The sequence below is a fragment of the Anser brachyrhynchus genome, assembly GCF_964034855.1.
Source record: "Anser brachyrhynchus genome assembly, chromosome: 3".
Lineage (NCBI taxonomy): Eukaryota > Metazoa > Chordata > Aves > Anseriformes > Anatidae > Anser > Anser brachyrhynchus.
Window position 1 is genome coordinate 96,149,229 of NC_137696.1, and position 26,871 is coordinate 96,176,099.

Below are 26,871 nucleotides of genomic sequence, written 5' to 3' on the forward strand. Positions count from 1 at the left end.
AATCGTCAAGATACACAGGAAAATAAAAGAACCTATTATTGAATGATAAGTCTAGAAACAATACATTTTTTGCTTTTCCTCAAGGAAAATGTTGGATTTTTGTTTATTTCTTTTCATGTACCTATATTCCATATTAACATTCACTGACTTTTTTGATGTTGTTGTTGCTGTTGCCTTTTGATATGAAAGAACAAACAAAAAGCAAACAATGTAAGGTAACAAGTTTCTTGCAACCCAAGAATAAATACAAAAAACTGTTTCAATGTTTCTCTGCTGGCCTAATTATCTGTGTTTGTAAATGAGGCACTCAATATGAAATATAGCTCTCTTTGGAAAGATTTTGCAATGACATCTGCTAAAAAGATGAGATCTGGAATTTGTCTGTAGCAAAGACTTCAGAAAGCTCTATTTTCTCTTAAGAAATTTCTTTACGCTTCTTCCGTATAGAACACAATAGGCTGAAAATAATAATAGTAATAACAATAACAATAATAAAAAAATAAATTTCCTTGTCATTTTGCAAGCTCTAACACATACCTCCAGGCAAAAAGTTCATATTTTTATTTTCCAGTAAACTACTGTGCAAAAGACTCCATATTTTCTTGAAAGAAAGGCAGTATTGTTTGTTTATTTCTAGTGTATGAGAAAAGCTGAAAAATATGCAGGTCGTTTGAATGATGTACTGCAAAAAGTAACAGGAGAGTTAAATTCTTCTAAGGAAAGCAGCTCTCTGTGTGCTTACAATATCAAAGTAGATTATTTCCAGGACTCGGTCTTCCATCTTTTATACACCTTTCATTTCAGAGGCGATTGTGTCCTTATAAATAGTATTACACATTCCCTTGGGGGAAAAATATGTGTACTTCTTAACACCAAATTTTTGGAAACCAATACATGACCTTAATCTATACTAACATATTTTCTAATAAAGATTTATCCTTCCTTCAAATACAGCCTCACATGCATCTGTTCACAGAAGTGTAGAAAGTTTCATACTGGATCTCACAAGAAAATAACTAATTTAGAATCCTCTTATTAGAATCACCTTGACCAGGTTTTAAAATGAGTTAAATGTGGCTCTAAACTAATAAAGAATTCATTACAGTTTTTGAACTTTCCATAGGCAAAGACAAGCCTTCTAGAGCTCAACTCAACAGACATATGTCAGGATCTGTAGTTTTCTTTAGCATCTAATTTTACAACATTTAAGAATATATTTGCCAACAAACACACCTGTAAATCTAATATAAGCCTTATGAAGAAATTCAAAGAACATATGCTTTTTCCAAACATCTAAAAAGTAATTACTTGGTGTTGTAAGAAGAGAATTAAACTCCTTTCTTGTATAACTGGGGATGTTCTGTTGTATTTCTTTAACTGTCTAATCCTTTTTACCACAATCTCAGTCTCAGTGAATTAATTCTTTGCTTTGGTGTGACATGCCTGCTGTATTTAGCCCCAAGACAATCTAGGGGTGACACAGGAAATCATCGCAGGCTTTCCCCAGAGTATATTCTTCTCTAGTCTTGAAGGAATCAATCCTGCAAAGAGAAATTGAGAAGACAAACAAGAAAAAGTGCTGGAGGCTGACTGAAAGACTGTCTCTGCCATAATAGCAGAGAAGAAACTCTTGCAAAAGGAAAATTCTGGATTTCTGTATATCCTGTGACCCCTGGAGAATTCCTCCAGGGTGAAGTAAGCCTATTTTTCAAATGAGAAAACAGTGATTCCTGGAAAGATTTGGTCTGTTTTGCAGGTCTAAAATGTTTTCTGGATATATTTAGCACAGAATTCATCTTATAGCAGAGTCACAAAACATGCTATGCACTAGTTAAATTCTATTTCAGCCTTGCTATAAGCACTGAAATATACAATTCTTGAGCTGTTTTTCTATTCTGAATAAATGATGGTTTAATACTCAGAAAACTCAATGAACAGAGAGGCTCAACCTGGGGCAATGGTGGTGGTTGCTTCAGCCCGCTATTCCATGAACTACTAAACCTTCCTACCTACAGTTATGTTTGTGACATTCATGCCCATTGGTCCTTCAATCATTCACGGATCATACTCACCTATCATTAAAAATACCAGATTAGTATAGGAGTTAAATTAGTCTGCTTTGACTACCATGTGTTAACTCTTTCCTGTTCTGGAAGAAAAAAAAAAAATCCTCCCTTTTATTAAGATCTTTATTTACGTGAGTATAGGAATCTCTTACTATCAAATCATAATGTTTTGAATACAAAAAAAAAAAAATACAATGAGTACATCTACATATGTGCATATATATAGGTATGTGTATAGAATATACATAATATATATTATGGGTGTCATTTATAATGCAATTCATTGTAATATATTTGCTGAGTAAAGAAGGTCTAACAAGAATGCCCATGTGTTACATAATTAAATATCCTTATTTTTGCTCACGTTTACCATTGCCTCTTCAAGCTTGCATATTCAAGCAGTAATCTCCAGAAATTCTAGTCTTCATCTTTTAACCCTCTCTTCCCAAGTGCTTCAGCCCACTGCTAGCATAGGAATAATTCATTATATTTGAAATTTATTTATTTATATCTAGGGACAATGTTCATGCACACAGCTTTGAAAAGTATACTGCATTTAAACAGATGTTGGAGTTAGTATCTTATATCTGGTATTTAGCCTAGATTTTATATATTTTTTTTCATTCAATTAAATATTTTTAATTCTCTGTTTTGGAGTTTCTATAAATAAGTGTTCTTGACTTGAAAGCGTATTTTAATATCCTTCACATATCTGGGGATATACAGTTAACTGTGCATAGATATATTTCAATTTAACTACATATTTATATTGCTGTTAGTCTTCTGTCCTAAGTCATTCATTTCAGTGTCTTCATTGTAGTTACTTTTCTTTGAAGTCTGTGATGCACCATGATCTTTTAAAAATAAAAATTAAAAAAAGCTTGCAACTGTATATCCAGTTCACCAAGAATAATAAATCTAGGTCAGAAGCAACGTTTTAGTCTTTGTTTACATAGGAACCTTTCGTTGTGAGTTCCAAATCACTATCAGACATCTTTTTTTCTTCCCTGGAATCACCTCTAAATAACATTTGCCATTACTGCTTTCAGGATTTCCCCTTCCCATTGTATTTCAATTTAAGCCCCACACAGAGCACTAGTTTAAATTATTCTAAATTTTATTATCACATGTCCTGTCCACATTTCTAACTGATGTATTTATTTTTTATTGCTATTATTTTCTCCCAGTGTCAAATATATTTGCATTTTCTCCTAATTTATCAACTGCAAGCTTCAAGTACAGTATTTCCTTTGTTAAATCACTGCTGAAGATTTAAGTCCAAATATGAATTTATGTAGATGTCAGCCCCTCATTACTATTATTATATAATGTTTTGTATAGTGCACAGCCAACTCCTACAAACTGTGTGAAAAACAAACAAATAAATCTGAATTAAGTATTGAAGGGACATAACAGAGGTCTGAATAAAACTATATCTATGCACATATACTCTCATTTAATACTCACATATCATTCACCCGTTTTACAATTCAAAAAAAAAAAAAAAGCTTGGTAACATTTATGTTACTAGAATAAGTTTAATAATACAAAACGGCATTATGTTTTTTTTCCTGTCCTCAGGCTGATATTCTTCGAGCTTCTTTTCATAGCTTTACTAGTCTATAAAGTAGGTTCTTAGAACGAAAAAAAAATGTAATGTTAATTATTTTCTTGTTAAATTTAAAAATCATGGTGCAATCATGCATGCGCTATTTACTTAGTATAATATTCTAAAATGCATATTCCCTGTACCATTTGACTTCTGATTCTGACATTTGACTCAGATTTCCCATAGATGAACTTATTTCTTATTTGTCAAGATCTTCTTACTTTATAGTTGTTCTAGAATCACACTTAATTTCTTATTCCTAAAAAGAAGCTTTTTAACTGAGCTATTTTAAACAAGATTAATATCATTCTGTTCAGTCTTTCCAGTATTTTTTTCCCCTATGATGTTGTAAGAAAATCCTTATTATCTTAACCCCTCTGGCTAGCATTAATCTATTTCTCTTTTTATGCTGCCTTATCTTCCCCCTACAAGCTTTAACTTCGAATATTCTTGTCTGGCTGCCTCTTCTCTTTCCCCTTTCCAGAACACTATTGAATAGTGGTTCCTTATCTTGTCTTTCAGTGTCAGAAGCTACCAATAGCGTGGTACAGCTATGACATATCTGAAGCAAAAGAGAAGGCATATAAACATGCTCTTCACTGTTGTGTAGGTGAGTGATATAAAATACTGTAACAAACTACTAATTTTTTTGGATACAGACTCTTAAGGACACTGAAACTGACTTGTTAAATGCCAAACTGTTACAAAAATCTGTAAGTTAAGGCTGGCATAACTATAATTATTTTTGGACAGTTTTCTCTAGAAGCATTTATTAGCTATTTTTTCAGATTAACTCTTTTGGCTGTGGTCATTCTGTATTCTCTCAGTTTGTTTTAAATCATTTTATTCCTGATTAGAATACTGCAACCTGACACATGTTAAAGAATAACTAAAAATAAAAACATGGACCATTATGATGACTTACAGAACAACAAAACTCATTGACAACATACACACTAGCTTTGATTATAGGTCTAACTATTTGCTGAATCCTGACATATATACAAACTATTAAGGATCAAGAAATCCTCATTATAAACCAAAGAGCAGACCGGAATTTAAAACGTAACTCAACAATTTTACCCTGAGCAAATGATTGGACTCCAGAAGTCACCTCACACCTAAATTTGTCTATGATTCTATTTCACATAATTTCAAAAGCATTTTGGAATCTGTTCACATACATCAGCCTGAAAGTAACATTTTAGCACTAAGATACCACCTGTAAAATCTCTTGAATTTATTATTGTATCTGGTTACACGAACACATTGAATTCAAATATGAATGAACCTAAAGTCTTAATATGCATTTATACATTAAACATCACTATTTCAGTAAGTTAAGTTGGAAATCTTATTTAAGATTAATCAGGACCAGGAAATCTCTGGTCCTCTGAGACTGATGACCCTCTGCTCAAAATCCAAATCCTGTGCAGCATCACACCACAAAAATGATAAAATATAAGCAAGACATGAGCACAGCCTCCTAACTTAAGTGATCTTCCAGGGATCATCATCAGTTCTACACACCAAATTGAATAAACAAATAAATGAGAAAAAGGAAGAATAAGAAAGAAGAAAGAAGAAGAAAGAAGAAAGAAGAAAGAGGAAAGAAGAAATACGAAAGAAGAAAGAAGAAAAGAAAGAAGAAAGAAGAGGGAGGAGAAGGAGAAGGAGAAGGAGAAGGAGGAGGAGGAGGAGGAGGAGGAGGAGGAGGAGGAGGAGGAGGAGGAGGAGAAGGAGAAAGAGAAGGAGGAGGAGGAGGAGGAGGAGGAGGAGGAGGAGGAGGAGGAGGAGGAGGAGGAGGAGGAGGAGGAGAAAGAAGAATACTTATATGTTTACCTTTTTTTTATTATTTTTCCAAATGGACTGATACAAAGTAAAGATCAGTAAAGACTGATACAAAGAACACCAGCACTTTGTTAATTTATTTTATTACTGTTGAAATGGTTAATGGAAACCTCAGAAACCAGTATCTTATAGTTCCCGTAATCTTCACAGACTTTCTGGTGGAGGCATAAATTGCCTTTTGATAGCTGCATACCAACAATTTCAGTAAGTATATATGAAATTATCTAAAGCAAATGTAAAGAAACAAACCATCTCTGCTAATACAGTAAAAAGAAAAAAGGAAAAAAAAAGGATTCTTTTTAATGTCATTAGGAAATCTGGTTAAACGTTAAAACTGCAAGACCCCTGCATATTTTTCAGAGAGAAGGCATTGATTTTTTCCAGATTACCATGACTTTGTACATCAACTCAACACTCAGTTGTTAGTACTATAAAACTGCATGGTGTGTGAGTGTGCTTATCATGTGACTTATTAGTGCGGTACATAAAAATGAAACTTCCTGGAAAATGCAAATGTGTTCTCAAAGGTTGTAGGGGACACCTGTGTGGACAAAGACATTTATGTATGATACCTGGCCACAGTTCAAAATTCACGCTACTAGATGTTCACTGGGGACAACTAGGACAAATTCAGCTGTGGCAAATCTACTGGAGACAGGATGACTGCAAAGGGAGTAGGTAATTTATAGCCTATAGCCTAATAAATTAACAAAAACAAACAAACAAACAAAAAGAAACAAAAAACATAAAGCAATTCTGTGGTTGGTCGTTAGAGCTGTTCACAGATATAAATGAAGATTAACTGTATAAAGACAGCTCAGAGAGCAAGAGTGCTCCCAGCACCATTGTCACTCAAAAGCACATAGATCTAACATTGCCCTGAAAAGGTCACCAGTCCATCTGTTTCTTTGGCAGAGGTGACAACCAGCCCACATGGATTACTTTCTCTTAACAGTATTTAACATTCCATAATCCTCAAAGCAAACTGACACAATCCCATAAAAATCCAGAGGACAATTTAAAACGTTTCTGTGCTATTATAGACAGAATGGGCTAACACCATTAATTTCAACAGTTTTTGATAAGCTATATCCTCCAATTAAAATATAAATGATTTATAATATCATTAGACTCATTGTATATATGTAGACAATTATTTCCATTTTCCTGAGCTTAGTATGTTTTCATAAAAACACTTTAAACAAAAAATGTACAACATATATTGAACAGTATTAATAAATTCATTTTGTATATATTTATAAGCATAAATTATTTTGATGTCTATATTTCTTGTGATTTCAAAGACCTTTTATGTAGTTTAGATTAAGATTTTGTCACATTTGAGTAGACTGCATTTACACACTGAAGATCTATTCTAAAATGTACTAATAATTTGTGGCAGTGAAACCAACGCAATAGAAAATATAAATTATTGGTGAAATAATACCTGTACCTTTGTTACACTAATAAGCAACTAACTTGTAACTGTGCTTTTATATAAACAGAAACAAAAATAATGTTTCCTATAAATACGACCTAGAAATTTCACTCATAATTTCATTTCAAAGAGTGCACGTGTCTCTCTTTCTAGTAGATCAGCTTAGAATGACATGAAACCTGTACCAGAGAACACTTCCTTGGCTCACCTTTTCCCCTCCATACCACTGATGTCAGTGGAGATTAAATATTAACGTACGCAAAGCTTGACAAGCAACATCATGAAAATCTACAAGGTTACTGCAAATGGATTAATTTACAATCCTTGTCTATGTTCTAGATACCTACTTTGGTGTCTCTATGGAGACTGAGCAGAATTGGAAACTTCATTTCAAGCAAGTGGTGCAGATGACCTGGGATTAGCTACTGAAGTGCGTATGTGGGGACATCCTTGTTCCCAATGGACCTAAAAAAAAGGCTTCCAGAACTTCACATTGTACTTTGTCTCCTCTTTGAGCCTGGTTGAGAACCTAGGTGACCACATAAATCTGCTGTGAGCCAGAAAAAGACACATATCCTGCTGATGACCAAACCTCTACGTGTTTTTGGGCAGTGCTATATGTACGAGAGAGTACTGCTCCAAACACAAAGCCTTTTTGTTCTCTTATTAAAAAATACCAGCTAAGAAGACTAAATATGCTTTTCCTATACTAGTATGTTGCTCAAAGTATCCTAAGGAGGGGAATTTACTAGTTCATGATCAACCCTACCCTTGGGAAACTTAAGTGGCTTGAGAAGGCAAGATTTTGGGGGCCAGCAGAAGCAAATTGGAGAAAAGCCTACTTATTATTTTTTTTTTAGGTTAAAGTGTTTCCTTACTGAGGGAAGATTGGGTTCTGGGCAATATACAAACTAAATTCACAACCTAGTTTAACCCACTGCAGTTTACACTACAGTCCACAGTCACAACTGTAAAATGATCTGCAGAAATGAACAGGGCATGGGCTGGTAGTCATATCCTGCCTTTGATGGGTGAGATGTTTTTTACATGTAAAACTAGTGGGGAAAACAGGAAGCTGATGACACAGCTTCCTGAAGGCAGAAATGTATTGAAAGAGAATTCATAATGTGGAAAAATCCTGTGCAAAATAGAGAGTAGAGCTGGGAATATTGGATTCCTCATAAAGCTTCAGCTTTAACTGGTCATATGACTGGAGTGGTGAGGAAAACAAACAAACAAACAAAAGGAATTAAATACAGGGATTTTATTTCTTTGTCCAAGCCTTTGCATTTCCCCAACTAGCTGAAGTAAAAGCTGTTGTTTTGTTCTTTTTTTTTTTCTTTCTTTCTTTTTTTTTTTTTTAACTTCCTGCAAAGCTTCTGTGTTTGTTTGCTTCACCTATTTTATCTCCCAGAAGGGGTAAACTGAAAGCTTAGAGTACTAATAAGACTGAGTTCTGTGAAAGTGCAAGCTTCTGGGAAATCTGAGGGTTTATCTGAAAGAGTAATGCAAAAAGGTAACAACCTAGAGACAAGAGAAACTGCAGGTAGACCAAGGGAGGAAAAAAAAAAAAAAATGGAAAAAAAATACTTAGAGCCAGAGCAGTTTCAAGGGAAATTTAAGAATGTATAAACCTTTTATTATGAGTTACAAACCAAGAAGCCTGCTCAGTATTTCACTGTGAACTCCATCAGGGCAATGTGACAATTTCTAAAAGAGAGCTGCAAGTTACAAATAACAAATATGCTGAAATGGACTTTGTGGCCTGAGGGTCTGTCTTATGAGAGAAGCAGTGTGTGATCATCCTTCAAGTTAGCATGCACATAATATATTCTCTGATCAACACAGCACTTTGTGTCTTCGCCAGTGCATCATACTACCATGAGCAATGTGACTCTGCCAAAGGAACAAAGAAGAATACCAAGGGACTTTTTGCCTGCATGCCAAAGGGATCCCTGTCCTGAAATGGCAGGATTGCTCATTATGTATCACAGTTATCAGATACCATCTTGGTGTCATATCGAAATAGCGACTTTCCCTAGAAGAGAACACTCAGCATCTTCAGTATTTTTTCCCAAGAAATCTCCAGTGTACCCTGTATCTAGTCTCAACTTATTTATTTATGTATTTGGAAATAATCCATACCATTGACACAAATATTTTATAAATTTTAAGCATTTCATCTGATTTTTAATCCAATTTTCTCTCTGCAAAAAGGTCCACATTTTCAGCATACCACAGTGATATTCTTTAATTTGCCAAAAGGATAACTTTTAGGTGACAGCATTCTCTTTTAAAATGTACAAAGATCCTAACTAGCTGTGAAACATAAGCTAAGCAGTTATAATGATAACTGAGCTGTGAGAAAAGTCTGACTGGACAAGACTTCAATTCTTGGTTGATATCAGACACATTATAACGATCCATGTGAAAAAGGCTATGCAATTCACACCATTTTGTGCTGCTAGCAAAATAAATGTTATTTTTTAATTGAGATCTCTCTTAGCCATAAAAGTAGCAAACAGATCATTGGAAAGAATAGCTGTTCTATTATAAATACATCCACATCAATTTTAATGCAAAATACTGTCTGAATCTGAGAACTTTCATGCCTAACTGTTTCAAGTGAAATATTGTGGTCCAAATATATGTGCAATAGAAAATAGACCTTAGAAATGTAAAAAAATAATAATAAAAAAAAAGTTGACATAACATGTCATAACATTATTGTAAGATATTCAGTTAAGATATTTTTTAAGGCATTTGCCAACTTCTGAAATCTAATAATTGATGAACAGTTTCACTCAAACATCAAAACATCCTAGGTGCTCGCTTTTGAATTTCTCACTTCATTGCATCTAAGTAAATTATAAATGCTGTGGTTAAGATGATCTGCTTTTCATGTTTTTTGATAATCTTTACTGTATATACTTACAGCCTTTAGGCTCCATATTCTTTCATAGCTGATTGTACAATAAACATAATCTTCCAGTTCTTCATATTTAATTCCTTCTCCTTCTCAGAAACTCTCTGACAGTGGTTGTAGTCTTAAATAACTCTCAATTTCATGTTCTAACACATGCCATGTACTCAAAATGTTTGGTGAAAGGATATGTTTAGAGATGAACGTGAAACCAAACTTACAGAAACAAAACAAAACAAAACAGGAACATCAAAAAGAAAATCAAAAAGCATATGTTTTTATCATAATTTTATCAGTTATAACATCAGGCAACGGCCACTAAAACGATTCCTGGTTTTGGCCAGATGGTTCTAAAGTGAAACCATTTGTCAAATTTGTCAAATATAAATCAATAAAGTGGTACTATTTCTTTCATCTAACAACAACAACAAAAAAAAAAATGCAGGCTTTAGAATGCTAAATTGTTTTAACAAAATCCATGGAAGCTCCTGGACACATTCAACGGGGAAAAAATAAATAAATGTACAATGGAGATAACCGGTGTCATTCTTGCTGATTAATTCTAAAGGGTTTTTAGGGTAGCCCTGTATCCCAATAAATACTGTACTGATGTTGCCAGCAAAATGCCTCAGGAGATGTCAAATGTTGTCTGAACCTGTCTTATTCTTCCTGGAGCTTTGTTTAAGTTTGTTCAATGATCAGGCAGCTATTGCCTGATTTGTTTAACTTTTGCTTTATATGAACAGTCAGTATAACCATATTTTTATTAAAATAGTTGGTAGCTAAAAATAGTAGGTCTGTATGGAATGATGTGCTTATTACCCCAGCATAACAATAATGGTAATAATTGAAAAGGATAGTCATGGTATGAGAGCCTCCAAAGGGGAGATACTGGATGCATTGCAGAGGAGCACAAGTCCAGCAGGGTTAATTAGGTGCTCAGGATGGTAGTCAGGATCCCAAAGCTAAGAATACATGCATGATCAGTCAAAGTAGTGCAGAAACAATAAAAACAAAGAATATTTATCCTGTTTATGTAAGACAGTCCTTATATAGTAAACTGAGGTATAAGATGAAGCTGCAAGCCAGTAAATATGTAAAAGCATGTCAAAAACACACAAAAATAGGCCCAGGCAGGCCACTGAGTGAAAATAAGGTGACCAGGCAGAGAATTCCTTCATGGGAGGGACTTCAGACACTGGTAACTCTCTGTACAGCCCTGCTCCATTACTGATGCCAAAAATCTTTAGACTAGAGGAGCACTGAAAGGGGCACTGCACACAAAAAAGGTAGCTAAGAGGAGGTGGGTACATATATCCAGTTTATTATTAAGCTTGTTCTTCAAATGCTTTATTATTTTATTTTATTTTATTTTATTTTATTTTATTTCTCTGTAGTAATTATTAATTTCTGTTGTAATCCTTTATTACACTGTTAAATTTTTAGTTAAACTAACAGCAAAGTCTTTGCTTGATGTGTGCTTCTTTTTTGACCACAGCAGTATTTGGAATGTAACATTAATCCTTGAGAAATGAATGAAGATATTTATAAAACACAAATGATTTGGGACATCATTGCAGATTTCAAGTGGATATACTGCATAAAGCCATTTCCAAAAAGGAAACAGAGAGCTGGTAATGTAATTGTAATCTAATAGAGGAAACAAGAAGAGGAAACAAAATTGTAAAGTTAGATTGATTACTGCCCAATTAAGGAAACTACCCCAAATTTTAGTTTCTTGGATTCATCAATGGAGTGCATTGAAAGAACTGTTAAACATCCTAGATATTCAAAATGTCACTTCTACTGGCTGTGCTTAGAAAATTGAAGCACAAATCATAAGCATGTAATATAATGAAACTAAATTCTGAAAGGACAAAAAAAAAAAAAAGCAACAATAATCCTTGAATTAAGTTAATAAAACATATAATGACACTATGTCATATGCAAGAGAGAAAGCTGCTGAATAAAATGGAATTCCTGAAAACCTCTTTTTGAAAAATCTGTCTGTTTGTTCCAAAAAGAAAACTTCAACTGATGTTTAATTTTGCATATATGGTTAACATAACAAAAACATGTCACTGTTCCAGATGATATTAACCACTAAAATTTTAGTTTTCTGAATCTGGAACCAAACTAATCCCATTAATAATAAAATAATTGTTTGCTGTTCTAATATTGACTATATATATTAAAGAGTATCCACATTTTCATTTAAGGGTCTTTACTGGCAAACCTTTTAATTAAATCTCATTTACATGAATAATCCTATTGATTCATTGAGATTAATTATGTGCAAGTGAACACAAAAGCATGAATCCAGTCATGTCTGAAAATCATTTAGATGCTACATTCAAGTACGCCTGGGTTCCTCTTCATGTCTTATTTATTATAGAAAATCTTTAATTGTAAAGTTACTATACATGTTATCAAACTATTTTTTTTTTGGCATCACTTCAAACTTAATTAATTCTTCATATTAATTCTTCTTAATTAATTCTTCAAACTTAACCAGGACAAAAATCCATTATCCAAAATCTTAAAAGTATGTAACAGCAGATAAATGTAAGATCCATTCATTCCTGTTATATATTTCATCTGCAAAACAGTCAGTAAAATCAAACTTGCACTTCAAGCGCTGCAAAATACCTGAAGCCAATATGGATTTGATTTTCATCAGAACTGTGAGGAAAAAAATAATATATATATATCTTTCAGGTTTAGCATTGATGGCATAATCTATATGGTTTAAGTACTTGTATAATACTGCTTACTGAGTATCCTATAAGTTTTGATGTGTTTATCCTCATATTTTCACCAGAAGGCAAGGCATTGCTATTATAGCAGTACTATGGGGAATGGAAGTGATTTACAGAAGCTGTATTTACGAAACAAATCAAATAAATTTACATGCCCCACGAGGCCTACGTCTGAAGTGGGGATCTTCAAAATGGTCATCCCAGAGCAGCTCATACCTACTGGTGTCAAAGAGCCATAAGCAACGTGCACAAGGTGCACATAAGAGTCTGGGCATTTCCTCAGCTGTGAGAAGTGGCAAACTCTGGAGAGTCACTTCCACCTATTTAGCAGTAGGGTCTAATCTAAAAGGTGGGCTTCTACTTGACCAAACTTTGTATGAACCACAGTCAAAGATGGAACCATCCTTTTACAATCTACTACTAACCCTGAGCTGATCACCCTGTAATCAGCTGAAGCACCTGCAGCAATCTGGACTCAGTGGCTCTGGTTCTCAGAAGGTTTGTCTGGTCAAGGAATGGGAATAATCTTGATTTTTTCCCAAATCTGAAGCTGCAGTGATTTTTGTGGATTAATTACATATTCATTGGACTAAAGAGATATGCAATAATTTGAACATTCATTTGCACAACAGGAAAGCATAGGTTCCAGGCCTTGCTTCAATTATGTTTAAGTATATTACATTGCTCCCAGGACAATAATTATCAAACTTTTCTTCTGTTTGTAATTCTCCTTCAAGCATTTAGCTTCATATTTATTGGATTTATGAACCCAAATAATAGCATAATCAGCTGAAGCCCTGTGGCCCTATACATAACTGCCACAACTTTACCAGGTGCTGGGACTGGCTGTTATCCCAGCCTTGGAACCCTCTTCCCCCCCAAGGACAGCAAAATCATGATACTCTGTATTGTAAGTGACTTCCTAGACATTTGGTGGAGACACGACCAGCTGGATTAAACTCTGTACTCATATTATTCCTGCAGTGCTGAATCTTTTTCCTCCTTTCCTTCATCTGTATGAAGCACATCCATCAGCCTTCAAACCTAGCAGTATGGAGCACCTGTATGTGTGCCAATCAGTGAAGACAGCAGCCAATGCTGCAGAACAAACAAAACATTTCCAAAGATAAAAGCATAACTCATTGTTCAAGCTGAAGTGCCCAGCTTTGCAGACAATTCACCTCCTCTATGTGCACATTAACAGAAGGGACTGCAAAGGACATATTCATACATGAGAAAAGCAAAAAATGTGTGAGAAAAGCGAACCATTTAGGATTCAAAGAAAGATTCCACGTGAAATCTTAAGATTTAATATTTTCCAAAATCCTTTAAGGAAAAAAAGTTCTCTTCTTACATGAAGCATGGGCAACACTATTCCTTCACAAGAATAAATAGCACGAATTCAGTTCCCCGATTTTCTAATCTATAGTTTAAACCCTTTCCAGCTGCACTACAGGAATGAGTTTCAAGGGCTTCGCAGAATCATCTCTGGGCACTCTGTGCATACTTTCACAGCAATTTGCACAACTCTTTAGTGCTCAGTGGGAAGCTCTGGTTGAACACATATCTTGGATGCTATTTTGAAGGATCCATTGGTAATACTGTAACTGAACCTGATATATTTGCCTAGAAATATAGAATTGTGCAACTGGCTGCTAACAAATGCAAGAGAATGGACAAGAGTGACGTTTTTTGACTGCTTTTTTGATAAAATATTTTGGGGGGCCTAAACTAACCTAAACCCGGCTACACCAGCAGAGCTTTTCCTTTCCAGCTCTTTCTCATGTCACTTTTTGATACTGATGGAGGCTCTGCTGGGCCACTGTAGCACACTCACCCAACATCAAGTTCACCTAACAAGAAGAGTAAAACAAAACAAACAAAGCAAACAATAACAACCCGTGATGCCCCCCCCCCCCCAAACAAACAAACAAAAATACCACTACACAAACAAAAAAACAAAAACCATAGCTGAATAATTTTCTGTTTGGCTTGTGCTGAAACAGTTCAGCAAAGGGAAAGGAATGAAGACAGAGCCATCTCAGAAGCCTCAGCAGGTCTCAAATTGACACAAGCAACTTGTAGTAATATACCTCAGTGGAGGCAAGGCTGAACATATTCCCTCATAACAAAAGGTATTTCCAACTATAGTTAGAAAAGAAGTTTGGTTCATTTTCTATAGCTAGGAGCTGGAGAATTGCTCTCTTGATCCTTCAACCCCCCATCATCCTTCAGTGAATCTGTTTAAAGACACAACTACCAGCGATAGATGAAAGATATAAACCATACTATAAATAAATGGTGTCTCTGCATAATTGATATCTGAACAATTAATACATGATGAACAATAGGCACCAAAGCCAACAGCCAAACAGTTTTACATTTACTGATGAATTAAAAGAAAGCATTGTGGAAAACTTGCCAAAAAGGCCCATTGTTACCATTTTTCTATCAAGCTACCAAAAAACGAATGTCATTCAAATTTTATTTTTTATGTTGTGTTTTATTTATTTGTATGTTTGTTTTTCATTTCAGGTAGATATAAATAAAATTTGAACTGAATAACTATAAAACAGCTTGCTTCCAAATTTCAACTACACACACCAAGGATGCTAATCTGACTATACTATATGTCTTCCTTCACCTTCAGATAACGAAGAACAAAAACCACAGAAACTGAAGGGAAATACATTAAGAGACTATCAGCTAAAAGAAGAGACAAGAAGGCAGCAAGCAGTTACAAAATAGCACTTTTTTTTCAGTGCATGTGTTTCACTCTACCCAGGGTCAAGGATGCATTCAAAACTAAAACTAAACAGAAAGAAGCATAAGAAACCTGAAATGAAAGAATTAATATAAATTGTGAAATAATTTGCAATTAATAGAAAGAACACATTGTATCACTGTTTCACATCTATTCTGTGGGCTCTAATCTAATTTTTATTTAGACTGAATTATATTTATAACATTAGGAATTTGCTTTTATTAAGGACAATAATTTGTCCATTGAAGAGTAAAGTAACAACAGTAATCTCATACACAGTTATTATACATTAGTTTAATTAATTCTGATGTGGCTAGTCCATCAGAAAAAAAAAATCGTCATTAATTTGATATAAACTTTATTTGTAACTTACAGATTAACAAAACTGAGAAAAACTGAAAAAATTGACTGTCTTCCTGTTGAGATTTAACTAGCATAAAGGGCTCTAACTCTGAAATATTCATGTATCAATGATGCATAATTTGTAAATTTGTATTTTATATCATGTATAACTTTCTCTATCCTAAAGAGCATTTTATATTTCTTGTTAACAGTGAATGCAAATAATGCTCAATGGAATTCTGCAGTGACCTTTGTTTTATTACAATTACTGCATATTTATAAATGAGCAGCTAAACTTCGATTTGAAGACTACAACTTTGAGTTGGAATCCTTTGATAAAACCCAACTGAACGAACTTCATAAAATTAATTCCCAAAGAAGAGAAAAAGAAAGTCTCCTCTGAATATTCCTCTGTGTATACCAACACACAAAGCACATTTTCCTATGCTTTTGCAAGCAGAAAACTAAACAAAACAGCAATATGGATAGCTCTAAACAGGAGAGGATAAATTGTTTTAAAAAGAATGTGTAATAGACCACAGAATCAATATGTTATATACATATATAAAATATATATGCATAGGTAAAAACACTACAAAATAAGAAATGCAGTACTTCCATTATGTCATAATATAATTCCATGTAATGTCACTGAGACGTAATAACTAAAATCCTACTGTGTAAACAGAATCACCATTAACAGCTGTTAATGACTGTTCTACATGTGAACACTTACACATTAGTCAAAAATACACTCAGGGACAGGTCTAAAGTGCTGTAAAGCCATTGGGTATTCTGCCCAGCCAGACAAATTGTAATAAAAGTATTTGAGGAAAAAAAGAATGGCTTACTCGTATGACAAAAGCAAACAAAGAAGAAGACCTGACTTGTCTGAAATATTTGGTGGTACAGGACTTGGTGCTATTGAGTTTTTGCTCACAGGAACCAGCAGCAAGTGCTGTTCCTCATTCAGGAATTCTGTTCCTAATTCAGATATTTTTTGTCTTCAGTCTCAACACTTTTTATTATTTTATATATATATATATATATGTATTCCCCATTCTTTATCATCGTCTTCTATTTAGATCCAGTGATCTTAAAGTGGAAGTCTTTAGTAGCATTTGTCCCCAACTGAGAACAGGTGTCCATGATGTTTGATGTGCAATAATGCACATAAATAGAGGTTTAATTCAAGTTAAAAAACGGTGCCTTGGTGAATCTAGATCACCGTTTAGGTTACAAAGCAGCTTCTAGCATGCTATTTCATTGAAGTCAACAAAGATTTATGATTGAGCTTATGGAAAACCAGTGTTCATATCCTATATAATACACCTGTGATATCACTGAAGGCAGGGCAAACTCTTGCAGTAGGCTGACATTTCCTCCCAAAATAAATAATATGCCATCTTCTTAGAGTGAGAAGTACTGATATAAACTGTGATACCAAAGAAATTACAATTCAGACATATATACATAACCAAACATATTTACTAACCAAAATTTTTTTTAATTTTATGAATTTTTATTTTTTAAAAAAATTGGAAGCAAAGCTATTTTTTTTCCTAATGTGATGGATATTGTCTAGGTGTTTTTTTTTTTTTTCACTTTAGTATTAAATAGTTGTTAACGCACTAAATTTTAAATATCTCTGTGAGGATGTTAGACTCCATTTTGTAATTTTTGATCTTCCCAGACAAATCCTGCATTGATTTAACAGTTTAAATCCTCTGATAAAGCCATGCTATGACATGCTACTACAGCATATGATTTTCTGATGAGGGATGTCTAACCTACTCAGCCATCTAGTCATCTCTGGGTATGTGATGAATATTATAAATTCATCTTAAATGTGTGCAATAAGAGTTGGGCATTCACAGAATGACATATAAATAAATGCATATATGCCATGAAAATTTCACAATACTATTTGCATCTTACTCTTATTCAACAATATATCACGAATTATTGTATTAAAGGGACATAAATAGTAAATCTGGTGAGAGATCCCTGTTGCTTTCAGGTCTGAAATTAGAAACAAACAAACAAAAACCCAACAGTTGCCAAATGCTGAGATGCCAAGCGATTAGAATTTATGACAAAGTAGAACAATGTCACATTCCATTATTATTATTATTATTATTAATAATAATAATAATAATAATGATGAATGAACATGATACACAAAATTACATCTGGAACTCCAGTTACCAAGACTTAATTAATGTGAATTTCTCCCCTCTCCTTTTCTTCTGCTGATGAATGTAATAGGACAAAATAAATATTTATATTGTTTTATAACAGAAAACTCCAAAATAAAGTTTCTGTCTAAGTAAACCATTACATAAAAAAAAAAAACTAAAAAAAAAAATATTGCTTTGTAGTGGTCACAATGAGAAAATACATTTTTGCATTCTTATTACATCATTCATAAAAATATATGGATTGACTACATACAAAGGCTTACAGGTCCACAAAAGTTGGACCTGAGCCCTGTCATATTGACAGAAACTTCATGAGATACTTCAGTCACAGCACTGAAGATCAAGAGGACAAATACCCTTAAGCTCTTAAATTCAGGCCCCTGCCTGAGACTTCACTGAGATCTTTTTGCTAGTGCTTTGATCCAAGCTAAGCATCTCAGATGTAAGACTATGGAAAAGCATCAAGATACAATGAAACTGGGTCTTAGTGAAAACGTGGTGATTTTCAATATTGCTTTAATCAGTGACACCAGTGACGATCTGCCTATGGAAGACATACTGGTTAAGCTCCATATTTCCAAACCATTTTATTAAAAAAAAAAAAAATGGTTACAGTTTCCTTTTTTGACCTAGTTCCTTTTATTGTTCAACACTCTTCAGCACTTTTAGAAACACAATCATCCTTTGTGTACTTGTCACATCTTTTGTAAAATGCTGCAAATTTTTGAAAAGGAAAAATACTGTCTTTCATCCATTTTCCTAAGCCATTTTTCATATTCAAAATTACAAAAATCTTCAGAGGTTCAAAAAGGAAGCAGTAGGCTTTAATCTAAATGTTCTCTATTTACATTATGGTTCTTGAAGGGAGCTGGAAATAGTTTTGGGGAAAGATTTTGTATTTCATGTAGTCAAGCATGATGAAAGCAAATCTGAAGGATGGGAGAGTATGCACAATCTTGTAAGAAAGCTGTCAGGTCTTTGCAATTCCTTTCCGAAAGCCATTGCTAGGCAATGTCAGTACCAAACCTCAAAGTAATGCACAAATTCTTAAAATACAGTCTCACCAAGTCCAGAGCTCTCTCAAAGTGGTAGGCAACAATGATACGGTAGTTCTCTTCAAAACTCAACTGATGCTAATAAAACTGCACTTTCATTTAGCGCTAATGAATACTAACAACGCGAAACCTCTCTCTGATAATGGTCACCCTTATTTTCACTACCTGTGCTGATCTAACTCGAACCAGATTGCCCATGAAAGGAACTTTTCCATTTCTTGCCTAAATGTTTGCTGACACAATTGATGAATTGCATCATGTTTGTGGTAGGAATATTCTACATTTTGATCCCTCAATAAAGCCTCCAACTGAACCACAAGCCAGCTTTATACAAACAAACACACTGACCGACATGCTTGATAAATATGAATCTGTGAACAGAAAAGGAATGAACACACCTCTCTTGCAGCTTGTTAACCTTCTGTAGGAAAGACAAAAAAATGCTTCAAACACTGAACTGGAAGACAAAGCATACTGCTACTGAGAAGGACCGTGAAGCTTAATTTGCTAACTGATTTTAACTTTCAGTAACAGTCAGATGAACAATTTCCAAGTGCATGGAGTAATTAAATAAAACATTTAAATAATTCTATTATTGTTAAAATTCTTAGCCGCACACACACACACTCTAAAATAAGAAGTACTGTGGCAAAACAAATGAAGAATACCTTTCACCTAAAGAATAAAATTTTCACCCACTCTAACAATGCTGTTTGTCAAGGAAATATCCAGGGAGAACCGCAATTAGGGCAAGAATTAAAATGTGACTGAGACCGGAAAGAAAATACGTTGCAAATGTGTTTCAAAATTTACGAAAAAAAAAAAAAATGCAATATTTGCCCTAAGCATTCTCTGTCCTCTCTGCTAAGGGCAGAAAGTGGGTGTTTTACACGGGAGACACACATCCCCTGGAACCCAGCCTATTTTCGGGAGAGCTACGAAGGGACCTCGGCGGCCTGTGCTCCCCGCTGTGTCCCCTGTCCCCAGCGGCGGGGTGGCACCTCAGCATCCCCGGGGACGCGCCTCGGCCCCTGCGGGAGCTGCTCGCCGGGGCCTCCGCGGGCAGAGCCCGGCGCCGAGGCCGGAGCTGCCTCCGCCTCCCAGGGCACTAATTAGCTCTAAACGATGTTAAATAGCATCCCTGCCGCTGCGCAGGCTTCTCTGGGAGTTTACGGGAGGGGAGCTTCCCTGTCATTTCAGATGGCTCCGTTTCCCTGGCTCCGAGCTGTTGGGTGTGTGGAGAGACCTGCAGAACACCAAAAGTGTCCCCTGTCCCCCTCCCCACCCCCCGGCCCTGCCCGCGGCCGCTGGCACCGCGGCAGCTGGAGCAAGTTCAGCTTTTCTTCTCCCACAGCACTGGGGCTTGGCTGCCCTTAAAGAAAATCCTCTCCTAACAACGTGTCAATGTTACATTCCTCCACAAAGCCACTTCTATTAGGGGGGCTGGGAGCTTGGCGCTGCCTCACCACAGACTGGGAGCTTTGTGGCTATGCAGAAAACAAGAAGAGTGGGAACATTTCCTGCATGAAAATGCAACACCCTGGGCTGGATGATTTATCCCTTGCCGCAGGGGCAAGGACCTCCTCTCTGCCCTGCATGGCTGCTCTGAAGCACCCCCACATCCATAGGTAGCACATAAGAACCCCCAATTTGTGTTCAACCTATGCTTTCCCACCCTCTGGTCCCCTCTGCACCCTTCCTAAAATCACCCCCAGACCTCTCCAAAACATCAGGAAGCCAAAGCAGGAGGTGTAAAGCAGAGAGACAGTGGGCTGCCACTCTAATTGCTGGATTCCTGGCTTCCCACCCTTCCACAACCCACCTTTTCCAATGGGGACATGAAGCAGCTGTCAGGACTGACACATCCACCCACCCCACTAGTATTGCTGTGAGATGCAAAGCCTTCATCTCCTGAAGTTGACACCTCCTGGGAAAGGGGCACAGCAGCAGCCTGCAGGTCTGTCAAGTCAAAGAAGCATGTGCTGACGGTGCATGGTGGTTTGTATCTCTAGGCATCACGGGCAGAGGGCTTGCCCTGGAGAACCACGTTTGTTTTATAGATTGTTTTTAAGTCTGTCACAGTTGGGACCAGGTGTCCTGACCATGGCAAATCTCTGGGTGTTCTACTCAGGATGCCCACATGCCTTTGGAAACATTTTCCTTGCAAAGTCAAGGGATCTCATCAAGATTTTGTAGTTGAGTGCAGCAGTAAAGAGATGGTGAGTGATTCCTGGCTCATCACCTGTGGGCATTACTGTGAGGGCTGAAAACAGAGGGAATCTACATATGAGGAGTTTCTGTACTGCTCAGCAGAACATGATGCTGAAGGCTAGACCAGTTTAGAAATGAGAATGCATCCCTCCTTGCCCAGAGGGAGTGTACATCATTTCCAGCCCTTTCACCTTGTCTGGAGGCAAGCCGCAGTGAAGAGCAAGTCAAATGAATGTGAGTATCAAAGAGAGACGGCAACAGGACCTACACACCAGTGTGGGATTCAGCCCCCCCCCGCACCCCACCCCCCCCCCCCAACACCCCCCCCAAGAAGCACCTACCTTCTTTTGGAGGCCGTTTGGCTTCTCTGGTGAGGTTGCAGACCTGGGTGGTTTGCAGCTCCTGGGTCAAGCAGCCCTCTGTCTGCTCATTGAGGGGCAGCACCACATTATTGAGCAACACCAGGGACTGGTCATCTATTCCCCATTCTCCCAAATGCTGAGGGCAGGTGCATTTTGTATACATGATCCCACAGGACTCGGTTCTCCCGTTCTCGGATTTCAAGCAGCTCTCTAACCAAGTGCATAACACATGGCACCCAAACTGGCTCGGGCTCACCTTGTTCAACACCAAAAACTCAAAGAAGGATTTTTGGTCTTCTTCTTTTTTGTGTAATCCTAGGAAATCGATAGGATAGACGCGGCGTATCTGAATAAAATTCTTATCATACTGCAGAAATACAAAAGCATTCTTGGAATCGCAGAGCTGCATTATAGAGTGGTTATTTTTTAAAAGATCCTTTATTTTTTCATGGGAAAAATGATCAAACTGATAAGCCAAGAGGGAAAAGTTGGAGCAGCTGAAGTCCTTTTTGGAAAATTTCAGGTAAATACTATATTTGGTCGGATCTGGATTTTCCAGTGTCCAAGTGCAGTTTGTGAAGTTTTTAGGAAACATTTCACTTACAGAATACGATCCATAAATGACCCCCTTCACCAGCGTGGAACACCAGAAGTCTTGGGCAGCATTAAATCCAAACATAACCAGTAGATAGGTGGAAAATATATAAATCAGCAAATTACGAACAGCCTTCATCCTATGTCATTTGGCCTGCAGGAGATGAAATGAAATGAAAATGCAAGTAGAATTCTTCACGCATTGAAAACCAAACTCCTTCCAATATTCGAGCCAGCTGTTTCCAAGCTTGCAGTTAGAGCCCGTTTCAGAAAGAAGGGCAGGTAATTTTTATTTTATAACACAAGGGAACGCTTTGCTGCTGTGTGAACAGCGCCATCGCGTGGCCATCGCGACAGACCAATCTTCTACACTCAAATTAAAAAAAAAAAAATCATTAGATTATTAATAGGAATGTCCTCTCCTGTCTAGGCTGTAGTCATCATGGCGTGGACTAGAACTGCTCAACTTAGGTAAAAATTTAGACGCCTTACCCGACAGACTAAGAGCAGGACAATTTATTTATTTATTCAAAAAGCAAATAAGTAGCTTGCTATATTCATATCTGTGCACGTACAATGTGCACATGGAGAATTTCACCAGAATAGATCAAGAAAGCCGGTAGCATCTGCTGTTATGTATTATTTTTCTATTAAGTCTGGGAAGTAACAGTGAAGAATTACAGCCATAATTTTTAAAAGCCCAAACAGTATTTGTTACAGATGGAATATTATCTTCCATATGTCTACATGCATTTGCAGTGGCCACCTGGCATACAGAGGTCTTTATAAAAATAAATCCCAGGAAGGAAATACTAAGATTAATATATTAATAAAATGTTGAGAGTATCAGAGAAAGAAACAAAGACAGACAGATGAAACTAGTGGTGGTCTGACACCACCACTAAGTGCCAGCATTTTAAGATAGTAATTCAAATGTGCTACAACCTCTTAGGATATATGAAATGGACCACTATATTAGTGTCTACAACCATTAGCTCTATATAGCTTGCAGTGCTATAGTAGGACCTCTGCACCTATTGCACTGTACTGGGTCTCTTACTTGCCCTCTTACTCTGAATATCTTGTACTGTCTGATTAGCTCCTGGGCTTTGCAGATGTGTGCTTGAATGATGATATATTACATTTTCTCTGCTAGTATCACCAAATAAAGCTGTTTTACTGCACCTGTCAACCGCTACAGCCTCCTCTAGAGCTCTGTTTTCTTAACAGTGGCCTAGGTTAATAAAGTGAACATTAAGTTATATTTACCTCCGTAATGTTATCCAAAAAAAAATCAAATTGAACATTTTCAGCATTAACCTTTGAGTTATCCCTTACAAATAAGTAGCTTTTCACCTTCTGCTTTCAAAGGCAAGTAGGCAGAAGTGATGCCAAGCTAATTTCAAAACTCTGGATTTCAGTCTCTTCCACTGTTGCTCTGTAAGCAGAGGCAGACATACACACACACACACTGTTACTGAGTTTTGATATGTGTCTTTGCCTAGCTTTTCATCTCCTCACCAAACAGCATGGCATCTTCTGTCTCCCATTGCGTAACACACAGCAAATCACCAGATTAAGCTCCCTTGAAGAGATTTTCGTATCTCTTAGATTACAATTCAAACTCTGAATCTTGAAATGGGCAAAGCAGCACCAACTCTAACCCTCTTTATAGCTGCGGTTAAAAAAAAAAAAAAAAAAAAAAGCAGAGCTGCTGCCAGTTCTATCCACACGGTCAGATTTTCTCTTTCTGAGCATCCATCTCAATGAATAACATGGTCCTCCTTCTCCAAATAGGGTCAGTACAGCATTTAAGGTTTAAAAAAATAGAAACTTACAGGGAATTCTGGAAACAATTTCCCCTTTTCTGAAGCACTTTGCAGGCATTGCAGTTCTGCGCAGTGTTATTCAGGATGGTGTAGGCGTTGAAAGCCAATGTGACAATAAGTGTCTAAATTAGGAATTCCACCCATGAAAAAGGATTAATTTTATAATCTGGAAAGCAAAAAGGGGCCTTAGTTGCTTTTTAATTTGAAAAGGAAAAAGCCTCTGACTTTTCTCATCCTCTATGAAATTAGAAAAATAAAGACGTCTGCAGTGCTAGGCTGTTTTCTGTGAAGAAACGTAATCAGATAGCCCTCATTTTAGTTATGTGTTTGTTCATACAAAGCTACTGATAGGCAATTTTGTCTTAATCTCCCTCTCCCTCGGTGTATTACACATGCACACACATTCGAATCGAATGTGCTGGCAGCATTTCATTTAGTTTGCAATAGTGCTAAATACAAGAGGGAAGCTGCTCGCCGAAAGGATTAGGCACCCAGATTAAATAAAATCTTCCTTTTCCATGGAGGATGGAGTTAAAGGACGGCCACAGAGGCTTAAGGTTTCTCGTTTGGGAAGGGGGGGAACCCTTTTCTGCTGAAAAGCAAACGGGCGTTTAGTTTGGATATTCCCCAAACTGATTTTCTAGGTGACACTGTAGTTTAGCCGAACATAGACGGCGCCATCACTCCACTTATTTTTTCCCCAGCAGAAGACCCACTGACTCCTCTTATTTTAACTTCCTATTAACCTAACATCTCCCCCCCACCCCACCCCCCAATAAAATTACCCCAATCGTGCACAAACCTCAGGTTTTCTTCGTCTCGCTGGAAATTACTCTCGGGGAAGCAGACCTGTCGCCAAACGGACTTCTCTAACTTTTGAACTGCAGCGCTGAAGTAAATGCAGAGATCATTTTGTATGTGCTGTCTCTCTCTCTCTATCCTTCAGCAACAGCCTGTCCCCCTCCTCCGCCGCCTCCTCCCCGGAATCCCAAGCTAAAAGCTCTCCAGTCGTAATCCCTGGAAATGGGAAATGGAAATGCCCCGGGCACCCTTACCTTCCACTCCGAAAGCTGTCAGGCTATTTCTCTAAAAGACTAGCACCACAGGCACACGTCCCAACAACAGTGATGGAGAGATTCCCCTTCTGTCGGAAGCACCGTTTCCCATTTTCCCCGGCTCAGGTTCAAAACCAAGATTAAAAAAAGCAGCAGAAGATAAAAAACGCGGCGAGAAAACCCCCGCACGGCACACGCACACCCCACCGAGGGAAAAAAGCAGCTTTGGCTCCGGATCCACCAAATCCAACCACATGAAGGAAAAAAAAAAAAAAAGAAAAAAAAAAAAAACACAACCTCAAACCAGCGAGACTGCAGGGGGGGAAAAATGGAAGTGGCTGAGCAAGCGATGGATTTTTTTTTCTTTTTTTTTTTTTTTTTTTTTTTTTTACTTGAAACAAAGTCTCAGCACAGCAGCCCGATGAGCGGCGATGCCAGGCAGGCGACGGTCTGAGAGGAGGAGGACTCAGGCGCTAGTGCAGATTTGTTGGTGGGTTTTGTTGTTGTTGTTGGTACTGGTGGACTTATTCCTCTTGCCTCCCTCCTCCTCCTCCCCTCTCGGGCACTAAGGGCCGGACAGCGGCGGGGAGGGGGAGGGGGGGGGGGGTTCCTCGGCTGCCGATGTCGGGAAGCGAGCGGTGCGAACGCCGGCCGCGCAGGGGAGCGCGGAGGGAGCGGGAGCGCGGCTCTGCCGCTGCGTGTGCGCGCGTGTGTGCGCGCGCGTGTCTGTGTGTGCGAGCCAGCCAGCCAGCCAGCCTCCGTGGGGGCCGCCGGCTGTGTGCGCGTACCCGTGCGCGCAACACCCCCGTCCCCCCCCCCCGCCTCGCTCTCCCGGGGCGGCGGCGTGCGCGCGCCCCTGCGCACCGCTCCGCGCGGGTGTGAGTGTGTGTGAGTGTGAGTGAGTGTGTGTGTGTGAGTGTGCCAGGCGCCCCTCCCGGCCCCCGGCGTCTGGCACGTCAGGGCCGCTCGGCACCCAGCGCGTCCCGGGAGCGGCGCTGACTGCGCCGGGGAGGGATTTTTTGGGGGCCTCGGCTGACGCCGCTGGGGAAACGGGGAAAGGATGGCAGGAGTGTGGAGGGGCGGGAAGACCGCACTTGATCTCCTTCCTCTTGTTTTTTCTTTAAAAGCATCCCCCCTCCCCCCCTCTCCCCCCGGCCCCAACCTCCCCCCTCCGTCGCAGCCCCGCGAGCTGTCACTTTGGCTCCGCGCTGCAGATTAACCGCCACGGCGCTCCCGAGGAAAAACCCTTTCAATGTGCCGCCCGCCTTTGACTGGAACAATGGCAATTTTCTCAGCGAGGCTGCAATTAACGCCGTATTTGTTCCCTGACGGAGAGAGGAGGAGGAGGCTGCGGCCGGGTCGCGGTCCTTCCCCCGGCCGCCGCCGTCCAGCGGGGGCGCGGGCAGGGCAGGGGGCGGCGGGGGGGGACCCGGGGGACCCCGCAGCAAAGGGGGGGACCTGGTCCGGGTCCCCGTCGTGAGAGAGGCGCTGCCCCCCCCCCCCCCCCCCGGGGGGCTGCCAGCGAAGTTTGTGAGGAGGCAGCGGCTGCAGGGCATCGGTAGCGGCAAGGGGGGTCAGGGGGGGAGCGACAGACGGGGGAGCTCCGCGGAAGGTGCCTTTCCGCTGTGAATGCCCCCCCCCCCCACCCCGATTATTTGGGTGTAGCCGAGGAGGTTTGAATATGCATTTTTCTCCCCCCTCCCTTTCGGCTGCGTCTCTCCCGCTCCCCAGGGCGAGTCGGGCTCTCCGAGGGGTCGGGTCAGCGCTCGCGACAGCAGATATCCGGTGTGGAAATTAGGGGATGACATTTTA

At 38.3% G+C, this 26,871-nt stretch overlaps 1 protein-coding gene and 1 long non-coding RNA gene across 12 annotated transcripts in view; one reads left to right on the forward strand and one right to left on the reverse strand.

Annotated features, from left to right (window-relative positions):
- ADGRB3 (adhesion G protein-coupled receptor B3) overlaps positions 1-26,189 on the reverse strand; it is a 470,566-nt gene extending 444,377 nt beyond the window's left edge. For 2 of the 11 annotated variants that reach the window (XM_080584113.1, XM_080584109.1), the window contains exons 1-3: positions 25,060-25,357; positions 24,807-24,893; positions 21,561-22,329 (exon numbers count right to left, since the gene is read on the reverse strand). In XM_080584113.1, coding sequence (XP_080440239.1) covers positions 21,561-22,314 — 754 coding nt within the window. In that variant the 5' untranslated portion in view covers positions 22,315-22,329; positions 24,807-24,893; positions 25,060-25,357. Of the gene's footprint in view, positions 1-21,560; positions 22,330-24,013; positions 24,171-24,806; positions 24,957-25,059 lie in introns of those variants that run through there. The other 9 variants (XR_013948143.1, XM_080584114.1, XM_080584112.1 and 6 more) reach the window with 7 other exon arrangements.
- LOC308191586 overlaps positions 25,415-26,871 on the forward strand; it is a 67,366-nt gene continuing 65,909 nt past the window's right edge. The window contains exon 1 of the long non-coding RNA XR_013948147.1: positions 25,415-25,549. This is a non-coding gene — a long non-coding RNA (uncharacterized lncRNA). The remainder of the gene's footprint in view (positions 25,550-26,871) is intronic.